Here is a 14691-nt window from a genome sequence, read left to right as displayed (position 1 = left end):
GATGAGACCTTTCCGGAGCTTCCATAGAATCATAGATTCAATAAGGCTGGAAAAGACCTCAGAGATCAAGTCCAACCTGTCACCCAACACCCCATGACTACTAAACCATGGCTCCAAGTGCCACATCCAGTCCCCTCTTGAACACCTCCAGGGATGGTGACTCCACCACCTCCCTGGGCAGCACATCCCAATGGCCAATTACTCTCTCTGGGAAGAACTTTCTCCTCACCTCCAGCCTAAACCTCCCCTGGCACAGCTTGAGACTGTGTCCTCTTGTTCTGGTGCTGCTTGCCTGGGAGAAGAGACCAACCCCCACCTGGCTACAACCTCCCTTCAGGTAACTGTATAGATCAAGAAGGTCTCCCCTGAGCCTCCTCTTCTCCAGGCTAATTGGGCTGAAAAGCTGAAACGCACTGAGCCTTGTAGGGTGAAGGTCTGGTTTGTAGAGCTTGTCTGAAGCACTGAGTGTTTGCTGCCAGGCTCTCCCTGCTCTCTGGTGCAAGCTGCCTGCCCCTGTGGTGAGCAGGGGTGGCTGTGTTTGGGTCTGCACTGAGTCACTGAGTGGAAGGTGTCTGAAATCATAGGATCATGGAATCATTGTGGTTGGAAAAGACCTCCAAGATCAGCCAGTCCAATTCTTCTCTAATTCTGCCAAGGTGAAATCATGGCCCTCAGAACCACAGCTCTGCCTCCTGGAAACATCTCCAGGGATGGGGATTCCACCACCTCCCTGGGCAGCCTGTGCCAGTGCTTGAGAACCCTTTCACTGAGGAAGTTTCTTCTGGTGTCCAACCTAAACTTTGCCTGATGCAACTTGAGCCCACTTCCTCTTCTCCTATCACTTACTCCTTGAGAGAAGAGATCAACACCTACCTCACTTCAACCTTCTTTCAGGGTGTTGTAGAAAGCAATGAGGTTGCCCCTCAGCCTCCTCTTCTCCAGACTTAAACCCAGTTCCCTGAGCTGCTCCTCTTCAGACCCCTCCCCAGCTTTGTTGCCCTTCTCTGGACACTCTCCAGCCCCTCAATGTCCTTCTTGTAGTGAGGGGCCCAAAACTGAGCCCAGTACTCAAGGCATGGCCTCACCAGTGCCCAGTACAGGGGCCAATCTCAGCCCTGGTCCTGCTGGCCACACTATTGCTGATCCAGGCCAGGATGCTGGTGGCCTTCTTGGCCACCCAGGCACATGCTGGCTCATGTTCAGCTGCTGCCAACCACCACCCCAGGTCCTTTTCTGCTGGGTGCTTTCCAGCTCCCCTGCTTTGAGCCTGGAGCTTTCCTGGGGGTGTTGTGACCCAGTGCAGGACCAAGCACTTGGCCTTGTTCAGTCTCATACAGTGGCCTTGGTCCATCAACCCAGCCTGGCCACGTCCCTCTGTGGAGCTGTTTGGGGTATTTTTTTAGTGGTAAAATCTAACCCCAGCAGCACTTTTCTCTCTTTGTATCAGTTTATCCAGTCCATGGCTATTCATCAGGGCAGGAGGGGAACCTGTGAGGTTGGTGTCAAATGGTTCAGCAACCCCTGTACAACCCCTTCCTGGGCAACCTCTGGGAGGGTTGAGGTAAAAAGGTATAAGGAAAAACTGGGGGTGGAGGAGGGGGTGATCTCTGCTGTGAGGCCAGGCTGAGAGAGTTGGGGTTGTTCAGCCTGGAGAAATGAAGACCTTCTGGTGGCTTTTCAGTGCTTAAAGGGGGTGATCAGAAAGCTGGGGGTAGGCTTTTGAGCAAGGCCTGTTGTGACAGGACAAGGGGTGATGGTTTGAAAGTAAAAGGGGGAGATTGAAACTGGAGAGAAGGAAGAACTGTTTGACACTGAGGGTGATGAGAGCCCATCCCAGGTTGCCCAGGGAGGTGGCAGAAGTCCCATGCCTGGAATCGTTCCAGATGAAGTTGTCTGGGTGTCTGAGCAACCTGCTCTAGTTGCAGATGTCCCTTCTGACTGCAGGGGGGTTGGAATGGATGACCTTTCACAGTCCTTTTCAACCTGAAGTGTCCCATGATCCTGTTATTTCCAGAGGAAACACACAGCCAGGCCATGGGGAGAACATGTGTCACGTTTGTGTTGAGCCTCTGAGTATCAGGCATGGTGCAGAAGCTGCTGTGGGCCACTGATCTGCTTGTCTTGTGTGGCTTTTTCCTCTGAGATAAGGAAATTGTCACCCTGCTGGAAACCATAGGTCAGCTGCTGCTAGAGAAGTGTTCTCCTGATTGCTGGGGCAGCAGGTTCTGGGTCCTCAGCTGGCTCTGTCTGACTAGGCTGGAGAAGTTCCTTCAGCTTAATAGAGGGTTGCAGGTCCTGCTGAAGCAGTTCCACAGGGTTTAACACTGGGCACTATAAATGATGTTGCCTGCTGGTGCAATTACAGTCTTGGAAGCAGTAAAGGGGTAATTATAGGGTGTGTGTATCCTGAGGACTCCATGATGTGATAGCAGTCCTCATGAAGGGCAGAGGTGAGCTTTGACACTTAGACTTCAAACACACATTGTCCCTTGTATGTGTGCAGTGCTGGAGGACACACTTGGACCTTGCTGTCTCTCATATTTGCTTCAAATTCTGGAAACTGAGGGGTTTTTTCCTGAGGAAAAATAGCCAGTGTCTTTCTCAGAACCATGAAATGGTTTGGGTGGGAAAGGACCTTCAAGATCATTCAGTTGCAGCCTCCCTACCATGGGCAGCGACACCTCCCACCAGCCCAGGTTGTTCAAGGCCTCATCCTTAGCCAGCAGGGAAGGCTCTGGGCCTGGGTGAGCAAGCAGCTCCTGGAGGATTGAAGGGGAAAAAAGAGGCTGTGTCACCTCTGGAAGCAGGGGAAGGCTTCTCCAGGTATGTTCAAGGAAGTGGTTAGATTATGTAGGAATAAAATTAGAGAGGCAAAGGCCCAGCTGGAACTGAAGCTGAACACCTCTGTGAGAGACAACAAAAAGCATTGTTACAAATATATCAACACTAGAAAGAAGGGCAAGAAGAACCTGCACTCCTTACTGGAGCTGGAGGGGAACACTGTGACTGTGGACGAGGCAAAGGCTGAGGCCTGAACACCTTCCCTGCCTCAATGTTTAACAGCAAGGCAGGAGCTCAGCACCAGTGGCCTCCTGAGCTGGGCAATGGGGTCGGGGAGCAGTGTGATGCCCTGGAAATCCATGGAATTAGCTGGGGACCTGCTGAGCCACTTGGACACTCCCAAGTCCATGGGACCGGATGGGATCCACCCTAGGGTGCTGAGAGAGCTGGCAGATGAGCTGCCAAGCTGCTCTCCATCATCTTCCTCCAGCCCTGGCTCACTGGAGAGGTCCCAGGTGACTGACACTGGCCAAGGTGGTCCCCAGCCACAGGAAGGGTTGGATGGAGGAACCTGGAAGCTCCAGGCCTGGCAGCCTGAGCTCAGTGCCAGGGAAAGTGATGGAGCAGATTATCCTGGGGGCAATAACTGCACCTGAAGGATGGCCAAGGGCTCAGGTCCAGCCAGCATGGGTTTAGGAAGGGCAGGTCCTGCCTGACCAACCTGATCTCCTTCCATGCCCAGGGCACTGCCTGGTGGCTGTGGGGCAGGCTGTGGATGTGGTCTGCCTGGACTTCAGCAAGGCCTTTGACACCATCCCCCACAGCAGACTGCTGTCTAAGCTGTCAGCCCCTGGCTGGGACAGCAGCTCTCTGAGCTGGGTTAGGAACTGGCTGGAGGCTGAGCCCAGAGAGTGGTGGTGAATGGTGCCACAGCCAGCTGGCAGCCAGGCACCAGTGGTGTGCCCCAGGGATCAGTGCTGGGCCCCATGCTCTGTAACAGCTTCATTGATGATCTGGATGAGGGGGTTGAGTCAGTCAGCAGCAAGTTTGCAGATGACACCAAGCTGGGAGCAGATGTTGGTCAGTTAGACGGCAGAAGGGCTCTGCAGAGGGACCTTGACTGACTGGACAGCTGGGCAGAGGCCAACAGGATGGCATTCAACAAGTCCAAGTGCCAGGGGCTGCACTTTGGCCACAGCAACCCCAGGCAGAGCTACAGGCTGGGGTCAGAGTGGCTGAGAGCTGCCAAACAGAGAGGGACCTGGGGGTGCTGATTGACAGCTGCCTAAACATGAGCCAGCAGTGTGCCCAGGTGGCCAAGAAGGCCAAGGGCATCCTGGCCTGCATCAGGAACAGTGTGGCCAGCAGGAGCAGGGAGGTCATTGTGCCCTGTGCTCAGCACTGGTTAGGCCATACCTTGAGTCCTGTGTCCAGTTCTGGGCCCCTCAGTTTAAGAAGGACATTGAGAGACTTGAAGGTGTCCAGAGAAGGGCAACAAGGCTGGGGAGGGGTCTGGAGTACAGCCCTGTGAGGAGAGGCTGAGGGAGCTGGGGTTGCTTAGCCTGCAGAAGAGGAGGCTCAGGGGTGACCTCATTGTCCTCTACAACTACCTGAAAGGTGGTTGTGGCCAGGAAGGGGTTGGTCTCTTCTCCCAGGCAGCCAGCACCAGAACAAGGGGACACAGTCTCAAGCTGTGCCAGGGGAGGTTTAGACTCAAAGTGAGGAGAAAGTTGTTCACTGAGAGAGTCGTTCGTCATTGGGATGTGCTGCCCAGGGAGGTGGTGGAGTCCCCATCCCTGGAGGTGTTCAAGAGGGGATTGGATGTGGCACTTGGTGCCATGGTTTCGTCATGAGGTCTGTGGAGACAGGTTGGACTCGATGATCCTTGGGGCCTCTTCCACCTTAGTGATACTGACAGACTCTGATACTGTGATCCAACCTGGCCTTGAGCACCACTAGGGAGGGGACATCCACAGCCTCCCTGGGCAGCCTGTGCCAGAGTTTCCTCACCCTCACTGTCAAGAATTTCTTCCTAATCTCCACTCTCAGTCTCTCCTCTCCCAGCTCAAAGCCATTGTTCCTCATCCTGGCACTCCCAGCCCTTGTCCAGAGTCCCTCCCCAGCTCTCCTGGAGCCCTTCAGGTACTGGAAGACTGCTCTTAGGTCTCCCTGGAGCCTTCTCTTCTCCAGGCTGAACAGCCCCAACTCTCTCGACCTGCCCCCACAGGGGAGGTTCTCCAGCCCTCTGATCATCTTTGTGGCCTCTTCTGGACCCACTCCAACAGCTCCATGTCTATATTCTCCTCAGCTATAGTTTGGTGCCTGAGCAATATGGTTTAAAACATCCTAAGCATGGAGCATAGGTGAAGTGCAGCTGTTCTCAGGGCAGGCTGTGGTGGGGAGCAGCAGGCAGTGCTTTATGTGGGGCTGTGTAAGGCTTTGGGAAGCTCTGGCTTTGCTGCTGGTTCTCCATGGTGCACAAACCCCTCCATAAAGAATGTCCTGACACTTCCCCAGCAGCTGCTGCTGCTGTACAAACTCATGGCCTGGGCACAGTTTTATCTTGCTGAGTGAAAAAAACAACTTTATGTATCCTTCATGAAGCCATTAGCACAAAATGAACCAGACTGAGCAGCCCAGTGAGGTGTTGCTCCTGGCTTAGTGATCTGGCATGTCCTGGTGATGCTGTGCTTGACTCTGCGGAGCAAGCGGTGTGCTCTGTGTTCCACCAAAGCTCAGTCCTGTTCCCACTCCTGGCTGTGGGGCTGACCCCGGAAGAGTGGCAGACTTACTGCTGGGTGGAGTGAAAGGCACTGGAGAAGCTTGGTTTGGGTCTTTGGCTTCTGTTGGAGCAGTTGAGGTGATCTTAAGGGGGCCTACAAGAAAGCTGGGGAGGGACCTTCTGGAGTGATTTGGCTGCAGTTTAAGTCGTAGGGCATCAGACAGTCAGAGGACATTGGAGACCTTATTGGGCTTATCTGCAGGGGGCTCCAAGAAAGCTGGGGAGGGACTTTTGAGGGTGTTAGGGAGTGATAGGACTGGGGGGGGATGGAGCAAAACCAGAAATGGGGAGATTCAGCTTGGATGTTAGGAAGAAGTTGTTCCTCATGAGGGTGGTGAGAGCCTGGCACAGGTTGCCCAGGGAGGTGGTGGAAGCCTCCTGCCTGGAGGTGTTTGCAGCCAGGCTGGAGGTGGCTGTGAGCAACCTGCTGTGGTGTGAGGTGTCCCTGGCCATGGCAGGGGGTTGGAACTGGCTGAGCCTTGAGGTCCATTCCAACCTTCACAATTCTGTGATTCTATGACCTGTGCTGCTTCATGTGCTTGCCAGCCTCAGCTGTACCTTCAGTAAGTCCTTGTTCTGTCACAGGTGAGTGTGGTTTGAAAGCCATCACATGCAGCATGTTGATAACCAGTTGCAGAACTGCAGATGGGTGTTTGGCTTCTGGATACCAGAATGTTATCTTGAAGGGCTGTCAAGCTTCCTAAGATGGCATCTGAGTACACAAGGTGCCTGCAGGATCAATCTGCTTTTAAGAGAGGAGCTGCTTTGCCTGTGTTGCAGGAGCACTCTTATCACATAGACTCATAGGATGGTTTAGGTTGGAAGGGATCTTAAAGATCATCTAGTTTCAACCCCATCCCACCATGGGCAAGGACACCTTCCACTAGACCAGGTTGCTCAAGGCCCCATCCAACCTGGCCTTGAGCACTCCAGTCATGGAGCCTCCACCACTTCTCTGTGCTACCTGTTCCAGTGCCTCACCACCCTCCTGGGGAAGAATTTCATCCTAATGTCTAATCTAAATCTAGCTGCTTCCAGCTCAAAGCCATTACCCCTTGTTACTACAAGCCCTTGTCAAGAGTCTCTCCCCAGCTCTCCTTTAGCACCTTCAGGTACTGGAAGGCATCTCTAAGGTATCTCTGGAGCCTTTCTGCAGCCTGTCCCCATAGGAGACATTCTCCAGCCCTCTGGTTATCTTTGTGGCCTCCTCTGGACCCTCTCCAGGAGTTGAATGTCCCTTCATCTTACAGCTTGCTCTTTGTTGTAGCATAGTATGTGGTGAGCTAGGGCTGACTGAGCCACTCACTGAACTCACTTGACTTGCCCCTTGGCTTGCAGGTGATGGGCAGTAGGCATCTGGCCACCTTTCAACAGTTCTGTGGAGGGAGGCAAAGACAAGGCTTGGGCAGCTTAGTTTCTCTCAGCAGGAAAGTGGACAGCAAAGAACACAGCTTGCTTGGTACAGAAGGAGGATTGCTGCTGTGGGCTTAAGTCTCACAAACTTTCCCCTTTGCTTTGTTCTTCAGCTGCTCTTCAGGCCCTAAAGCGCAAGAAGAGGTATGAGAAGCAGCTGGCACAGATAGATGGCACCTTGTCCACAATTGAATTCCAGAGGGAAGCCCTGGAGAATGCCAACACCAACACTGAAGTGCTGAAGAACATGGGCTTTGCTGCCAAAGCTATGAAAGCTGCTCATGACAACATGTAAGTTACTCCCTCCTGTGCCTCTCTCTAGCACCTTCAGCATGTCATCACAGTCACAGAATTGGCAGGGTTGGAACGGACCCCGAAGATCATCCAGTTCCAACCCCCTGCCATGGGCAGGGACACCTCACACCACAGCAGGTTGCTCACAGCCACCTCCAGCCTGGCTGCAAACACCTCCAGGCAGGAGGCTTCCACCACCTCCCTGGGCAGCCTGTGCCAGGCTCTCACCACCCTCATGGGGAACAACTTCTTCCTAACCTCTAATCTAAATCCTAATATCCAATCTCAATCTGCCCATTTCTACTTTTCTTTCCACCCCCACCCCCCCAAGTCCTATCACTCCCTGACACCCTCATAAGTCCCTCCCCAGCTTTCCTGTAGCCCCCTTCAGATCCTGGAAGGCCACAAGAAGGTCTCCTCAGAGCCTTTTCCTCTCCAGTCTGGACCTCAACTCTCTCAGCCTATCATGTGATTATCTGCTAAATGCCAGGTGTTTCACCACCAGAAGTAGAGTTACAATGGCCAAATCTTCTTTTGAAAGGCTCTGAGTGAAACTAGAATGCTAGACATGCTTTAATATTGAACAAAACCTGCAGGTATTGATGCTTTCCCAGTTTGCCACCATTTTAAAGGGCTCAGAGCCACTGCCTTTGTCCAAAGGAATCACAGATCTAGCTCCAGTGTAGTCTGAAGCAGGTGGGAGGGTGCACCAATTACAGATTGCACCTAGCAGCAGCAAGAATTTTAAGCCTCAAAGGGAGAGTTAAAACTTCAGTCTGTGCAGTGGAGCTTGTCTGTGGCAGTAATTAAAGGGGAGCTGCATTCTGGGAGCCTTGTACTTGCTCCAAAAGCAAACATTAGAGATGTAATAATGCTGGAGGAGGGAAGAGAGCAAACGAGTGTTCATACCAGCAAAGCAGAACAAAACCTCTTCAGCTGGAGCTCTTCAGGGTGGAAGTGCTGGGGGCTGGGCTGGTAGGGGAAAGTAAATAAAACCACATGGAGAGTTTTGTGGAGACCAGAGGGATGAAAGTCAGACTTGCATGGAAGGGATTCATAGAATCACAGAATGGTTTGGGTTAGAGGGGACCCTCAAGATCATCCAGTTCTAACCACCACTGCCATGGGCAGGGACACCTCCCACCAGCCCAGGTTGCTCATGTCCTTATCCAACCTGGCCCTGAACACCTCCAGGAAGCCGGCATCCACAGCCTTCCTGGGAAACCTGTGCCAGTGTCTCCTCACCCTCACTGGCAAGAGTTTCTTCCTAATCTTCCGTCTAAATTTGCACTCCTCAAGCTTCAATCCATTGCCCTTCATCCTGTCGCCACAAGCTCTTGAAAAAAGTCCTTCCCCTCCTCTCCCTCAGGTACTGGCAGGCCACTGCAAGTTCTGCCTGGAGCCTTCTTTTCTGCAGGCTGCTACCTTGGGAAAGGACCTTGTAAATGTCCCCATGGTGTGGCAGTCCTACAAACCCCAGGAAGCAGTCTGAAGTGTTGACTGGGCAAGTGCCTGACTGTATTGAATTCTTTCCTTTCTTTTGCAGGGATATTGATAAAGTAGATGAATTAATGCAGGACATTGCAGAACAGCAAGAGCTGGCAGATGAGATTTCAACAGCCATCTCGAAGCCAGTTGGCTTTGGGGAGGAATTTGATGAGGTAAGCTTTTAAATTTGCCTCTCTCTATATCACAGCATCGCTGAGGTTGGAAAAGAGCCCTGAGATTCATAGATTTATAGAATGGTTTGGGTTGGAAAGGACCTTAAAGATCATCTTGTTCCAGCCTCCCCACCATGGGCAGGGGCACCTCCCACCAGCCCAGGTTGCTCAAGGCCTCATCCAACCTACCTTGAACACCTCCAGGGAGGAGACATCCACAACCTCCACAGGCAACCTGTTCTACCACCCTCACTGGAATGAATTTTTCCCTAATCTCCAGTCTCAGTCTTGCCTCCTCAAGCTTCAAGATGACTGAATCCAACCATTAACCCAGTACTGCCAGGTCACCTCTAAACCATGTCCCTCAGTACCACATCTACACAACTTTTCAGTCCCTTCAGGCATGGGGACTCATAGGAGATGTTTCTTTCAAGGCCTATGTATTGCATGTGTCTAGATGTAGTACTAGGACATCAAACCTCTCCTAGAACCCGTTAGTAGCTGTTCCTACCAGTGCTACCAGCAGCTACCTTTGTGCTGAGAGGGCTCCGCGTGGCCTGGTCTGAGAATGTTTGGACTTTCCTCTTCTCTTCACTGCTTTCCTCCTCCTGCTTCTCTTGTAGGGGAATCCAGATGAAGAATCAGACTCCTCAGCTCTATTTGCTGTGATCCTGTGTATTTAAGGTGCTTGCTTTAATTATGTGGCCAGCTAAATGACCTCAACTTTCTTCCTCTTTTTTCTCCTAGGATGAACTCATGGCAGAATTAGAGGAACTAGAACAAGAAGAACTAGACAAAAACTTGCTGGAATTAAGTGGTCCTGAGACAGTACCACTACCAAATGTGCCCTCAATATCAATACCATCAAAGCCAGGTATGTGTGGACCCTTACCAGAGCCATCTGGGATTGTTCTAAAGATGCTGATTTAGCTGCCAGCTCCTCAGATGGGAGAGATCTACCTGCAGGCAGTGCAGAGGGTCTGCTGGAAATGGCCTCATGAACCACAAATGCATCCAGCACCATTCCTCCATGGGGGTAACCTGTCTGTTCCTGAGGACTGGAGCACCTCTGCTATGAGCACAGGCTGAGGGAGCTGGGGTTGTTCAGCCTGGAGAAGAGAAGACTCCAAGGGGACCTTAGAGCTGCCTTCCAGTACCTGAAGGGATCTTACAGGAAAGCTGGGGAGGGACTTTTCATAAAGGTGTCTAGAGACAGGACAAGGGAGAATGCTTTCAAAGTGAGGGGGAGCAGGGTTAGAGTGGAGCTTAAGAAGGAGATCTTCAGTATGAGGGTGGTAGAACCCTGGAATAGGATGCCCAGGGAGCTTGTGGATGCCTCCTTGCTGGAGCTATTGGAGGGCAGGTTGGCTGAGGCCTTGAGCAGCTGAGTCTGGTCGAGAGGCATCGTGCCTGTGGCAGAGGGATGAGATGATCTGTAAAGTCCCTTCCAACCTAGAGCATTCTAGGATTAGATTTAAGTGACCACCTAATTGGTGCTTAACCAAAACTACCTCCCAGAGCAGCAGTTGGGAAACCTGGGGGTTGTGGGTTGGTGACAGGTGAGGGGTTTGGTTGGTTGGGGTCTTTATTTGGTTTTGTTGTGTTGGGTGGGGGGCGGTGGGCGGTGTGTTGGGTGGGGGGATGGTGGGCGGTGTGTTGGGTGGGGGGGCGGTGGGCAGTGCGGTGTTGGGGGGGGCGGTGGGCGGTGAGGTGTTGGGTGGGTGGGCGGTGCGGTGTTGGGTGGGGGGTCGGTGGGCGGTGCGGTGTTGGGTGGGGGGCGGTGCGGTGTTGGGTGGGGGGGCGGTGGGCGGTGTGGCGTTGGGTGGGGGGATGGTGGGCGGTGTGTTGGGTGGGGGGGGCGGTGGGCGGTGTGTTGGGTGGGGGGGGCGTTGGGCGGGGCGGTGTTGGGTGGGGGGCGGTGGGCGGGGCGGTGTTGGGGGGCGGTGGGCGGTGTGCTGGGTGGGGGGATGGTGGGCGGGGCGGTGTTGGGTGGGGGGGCGGTGGGCGGGGCGGTGTTGGGGGGGGGCAGTGGGCAGGGCGGTGTTGGGTGGGGGGTCGGTGGGCGGTGCGGTGTTGGGTGGGGGGGCGGTGGGCGGGGTGGTGGGTGGGGCGCTGTTGGGTGGGGGGGCGGTGGGCGGGGCGGTGTTGGGGGGCGCGGTGGGCAGTGTGGTGTTGGGTGGGGGGGCGGTGGGCGGGGCGGTGTTGGGTGGGGGGTTGGTTGCTTTGGGGTTTTGTTTGGGTTGGGTTTTTTTGGTCTTTCCTTTTTGCTTGTTAGGGTTTGGTTTCTTGTTGAACCTCAGCTGTTTTCCATGTCAGATTGACGTGATGTACGCGGGGCTTGAAAGTTGACTTCGGTCTCTCATGGGTCAGAGACACTGTGCTCAGAGGCACTGAATCACAGGCACACAGGATGTCAGGGGTTGGGAGAGACCCAAAGAGATCATCCAGTCCAACCCCTCTGCCAGAGCAGGGCCATACAATCCAGCTCAGGTCACACAGGAACACATCCAGACAGGCCTTGAAAGGCTCCAGAGAAGGAGACTCCACAACCTCTCTGGGCAGCCTGACCCAGGGCTCTGTGATCCTCGCAGTTAAGAAGTTCCCCCTTGTGTTGAGGTGGAACCTCCTGTGCTGCAGCTTACATCCATTGCTCCTTGTCCTTGTTCACTGCTTTCCCTAACAAGGCAGGCAGAGGCTGAATATATCTTTTGGCAGTCAGTAATGTGTGTTCTGAGCTGGAGCTGACTTTGTTACCTCCTTTGGATTCATTGAATGGAAAATGAGCCTCAGATTCCCTGCTTTTCCCCATCTCTGCAGCTGTCTGGATCCTGACTTAGTCTAAATGAGGTTTTTGGTTGTGCTGTTGCCTGTCAGCTCAGTTGCTGTTAGAAGAAATTCAGGCAATAGCTGGGTTTGTTTATCAGGGATTACAGAATACAGAATTAGCCAGGTTGGAAAAGACCTTTGAGATCATCAAGTCCAACCTATCACCCAACGAACACCATCTAACCAACTAAACCATGGCACCAAGCACCCCATCCAGGCTCTTCCTAAACACCTCCAGGGATGGTGACTCCACCACCTCCCTGGGCAGCACATTCCAATGGCCAATCTCTCTTTCTGGGAAGAATTTCTTCCTAACATCCAGCCTAAACCTCCCCTGGCACAGCTTGAGACTGTGTCCTCTTGTTCTGGTGCTGCTTGCCTGGAAGAAGAGCCCAACCCCCACCTGGCTACAACCTCCCTTCAGGGAGTTGTACACAGCAAGAAGGTCTCCCCTGAGCCTCCTCTTCTGCAGGCTAAGCAACCCCAGCTCCCTCAGCCTCTCCTCCCAGGGCTGTGCCCCAGACCCCTCCCCAGCTTTGTTGCCCTTCTCTGGACACCTTCCAGCAGCTCAACCTCTTTCCTGACCTGAGGAGCCCAGAGCTGGCCACAGGACTCAAGGGGTGGCCTCAGCAGTGCTGAGCACAGGGCAGAATGACTTCCCTGCTCCTGCTAGAAGAGCTTACTATAGAAAAGCAAATTCCCACCCTGGCCAAGTGATGGCTCTTGGAGTTTGCCTTAGGGCTGACTCAGTTCTCTTACAGAAATGTTGATTTTGGAAGGAGTGTGAATTGTTTGACTCGTTTCCCCCCTTGGAAACAAAGCCCCTCTCTGAGGAAATGAGATCTTTTCCTTGGTGTTTTCCACAATCACTGCAGCTATTGCTGGGCTGAAAGCTTTTTTTATTTCTGCTGAGCTAATGGTTTTCATCTCCAGACTCTGCACTGGGTAGCTTTGGACAAAATGGCAGCATTGAACTCCCCTGGAAGGACCAAAACTGACAACAAGGCAGCGTGCAGCCTGCTGCTGAGCATCCACCACCAAGCAGCTAGTTGGGAGGGTGGCAGGGGCTGTGGAGCACCTACCCAGTGCTGCTTACTGAGGGGTTGAAGAGTTTGAACCAACACGCAGGAGTTAGAGGTCTCCAAATTCTCATAGAGTCATTCAGGTTGGAAAAGGCCTCTTGAGATCATCAAGTCCTACCTTCTGCCCAACACCTCCGTGCCCACTAGACGGTGTCCCCAGGTGCCACATCTACTTGTTTGTTGAACACCTCCATGGATGGGGCCTCCACCACCTCCCTGGGCAGCCTGTTCCAGTGCCTGAGAACCTTCCATTAAAGGCATTGTTCCTATTATCCAACCTAAGCCTCATATTATCCAGCCTAAGCTTCCCCTGGTGCAGCTGGAGGCCATTTCCTCTTGTCCTGTCATTAATTACCTGGGAGAAGAGGCCAACAGCAGCCTCTCCACAACCTCCTTTCAGGTAGTTGTAGACAGCAATGAGGTCTCCCCTCAGCCTCCTCTGTTTCACACTAACCATCCCCAGCTCCTTCAGTTGCTCTTCACCAGATTTCTTCTCCAGGCCCTTCACAGCTTCCTTGCCCTCCTCTGCCCTGGCTCCAGCACCTCCACATCTCTCTTGGATTGAGGTGCCCAAAACTGGACACAATACTCAAGGAGTGGCCTCACCAGAGCTGATTACAAGGAGACAGTCACCTCCTTGCTCCTGCTGGAAATGTATTGGTTAGCTCAGTGCCACAGAGGCTTTCCATGTGAACACAAGGGGGAAAAGCAGCTGTGAGGCTGCTGGAGCCATGGAGCAGGTTGCCCACAGAGGTTGTGGAGTCTCCTTCTCTGGAGACTTTCAAAACCCATCTGGATATGACTTGCCCTGGGTGATCCTGCTCTGATAGTGGGGCTGGACTGGATGATCTCCAGAGGTCCCCTCCAACCTCTAGCATTTTGCTATTCTCTGCTGCAATGAAGGCAATGAGGCTGGGGAGGGGTCTGGAGCACAGCCCTGGGAGGAGAGGCTGAGGGAGCTGGGGTTGCTTAGCCTGCAGAAGAGGAGGCTCAGGGAGACCTTCTTGCTCTCTCCAACTCCCTGAAGGGAGGTTGTAGCCAGGTGGGGGTTGGGCTCTTCTCCCAGGCACCCAGCACCAGAACAAGAGGACACAGTGCCAGGCTGTGCCAGGGCAGGTTTAGGCTGGAGGTGAGGAGAAAGTTCTTCCCAGAAAGAGACTGGCTATTGGGATGTGCTGCCCAGGGAGGTGGTGGAGTCACAATCCCTGGAGGGGTTGAAGAGGGGATTGGATGTGGCACTTGGAGCCATGGTTTAGTAGTCAGGAGGTGTTGGGTGACAGCTTGGACTTGATGATGTGTCAGGTCTTTTCCAGCATTATTGGTTCTATGATTTTAAGGCCCTGAGCAACCTGCTCTAGTGGGGGGTGTCCCTGCCTGTGGCAAGAAGGTTGAGACTTAGATGACCTTTAAGGTCCCTTCCAAGCCAAACCAGTCTTTGATTCTCTGATTCTAAAGCAGGGTTCTGTCCAGATTCCCTCTCAACTTAATTTCCTTTGAATATTTTGCAGCCAAGAAGAAAGAGGAAGAAGAGGATGATGACATGAAAGAGCTGGAAGCTTGGGCAGGAACCATGTAACCAACAACCAGAAATGGCTGGCAAATAAAACACCCCAACCAACCAACCAACCCACAACCACCAACCAACCACAAGACAAAACAAAACAAAAGACTTTGATTACCTGTTCTGGGTGCAGATGTGTTTGTGTTGAGGAGGAAGCATAAGCAAAATGTCTTATCTTTCATTTTAACCCAAAGCAGTGGGGGTGGGGGGGGGAGGGAAACTGCATTGCTGTTGTCTGCATTAGCATGGTCTGCCCAAAAGGGAGGGATGATAAAGCCAAGAGGGGGGAGC

At 53.2% G+C, this 14691-nt stretch overlaps 1 protein-coding gene across 1 annotated transcript in view; it reads left to right on the top strand.

Annotated features, from left to right (window-relative positions):
- Positions 1–14460, top strand: part of CHMP4B (charged multivesicular body protein 4B) — a 35102-nt gene extending 20642 nt beyond the window's left edge. The window contains exons 2-5 of the mRNA XM_054173379.1: positions 7090–7267; positions 8817–8931; positions 9679–9805; positions 14348–14460. Of these exons, the coding sequence (XP_054029354.1) occupies positions 7090–7267; positions 8817–8931; positions 9679–9805; positions 14348–14415 (488 nt within the window). The 3' untranslated portion in view covers positions 14416–14460. The remainder of the gene's footprint in view (positions 1–7089; positions 7268–8816; positions 8932–9678; positions 9806–14347) is intronic.
- Positions 14461–14691: the final 231 nt, after the last annotated feature.

The sequence above is a fragment of the Dryobates pubescens genome, chromosome 26 (genome assembly GCF_014839835.1).
Source record: "Dryobates pubescens isolate bDryPub1 chromosome 26, bDryPub1.pri, whole genome shotgun sequence".
NCBI classification, from domain to species: domain Eukaryota; kingdom Metazoa; phylum Chordata; class Aves; order Piciformes; family Picidae; genus Dryobates; species Dryobates pubescens.
This window is presented reverse-complemented; position numbering and strand designations above follow the sequence as displayed.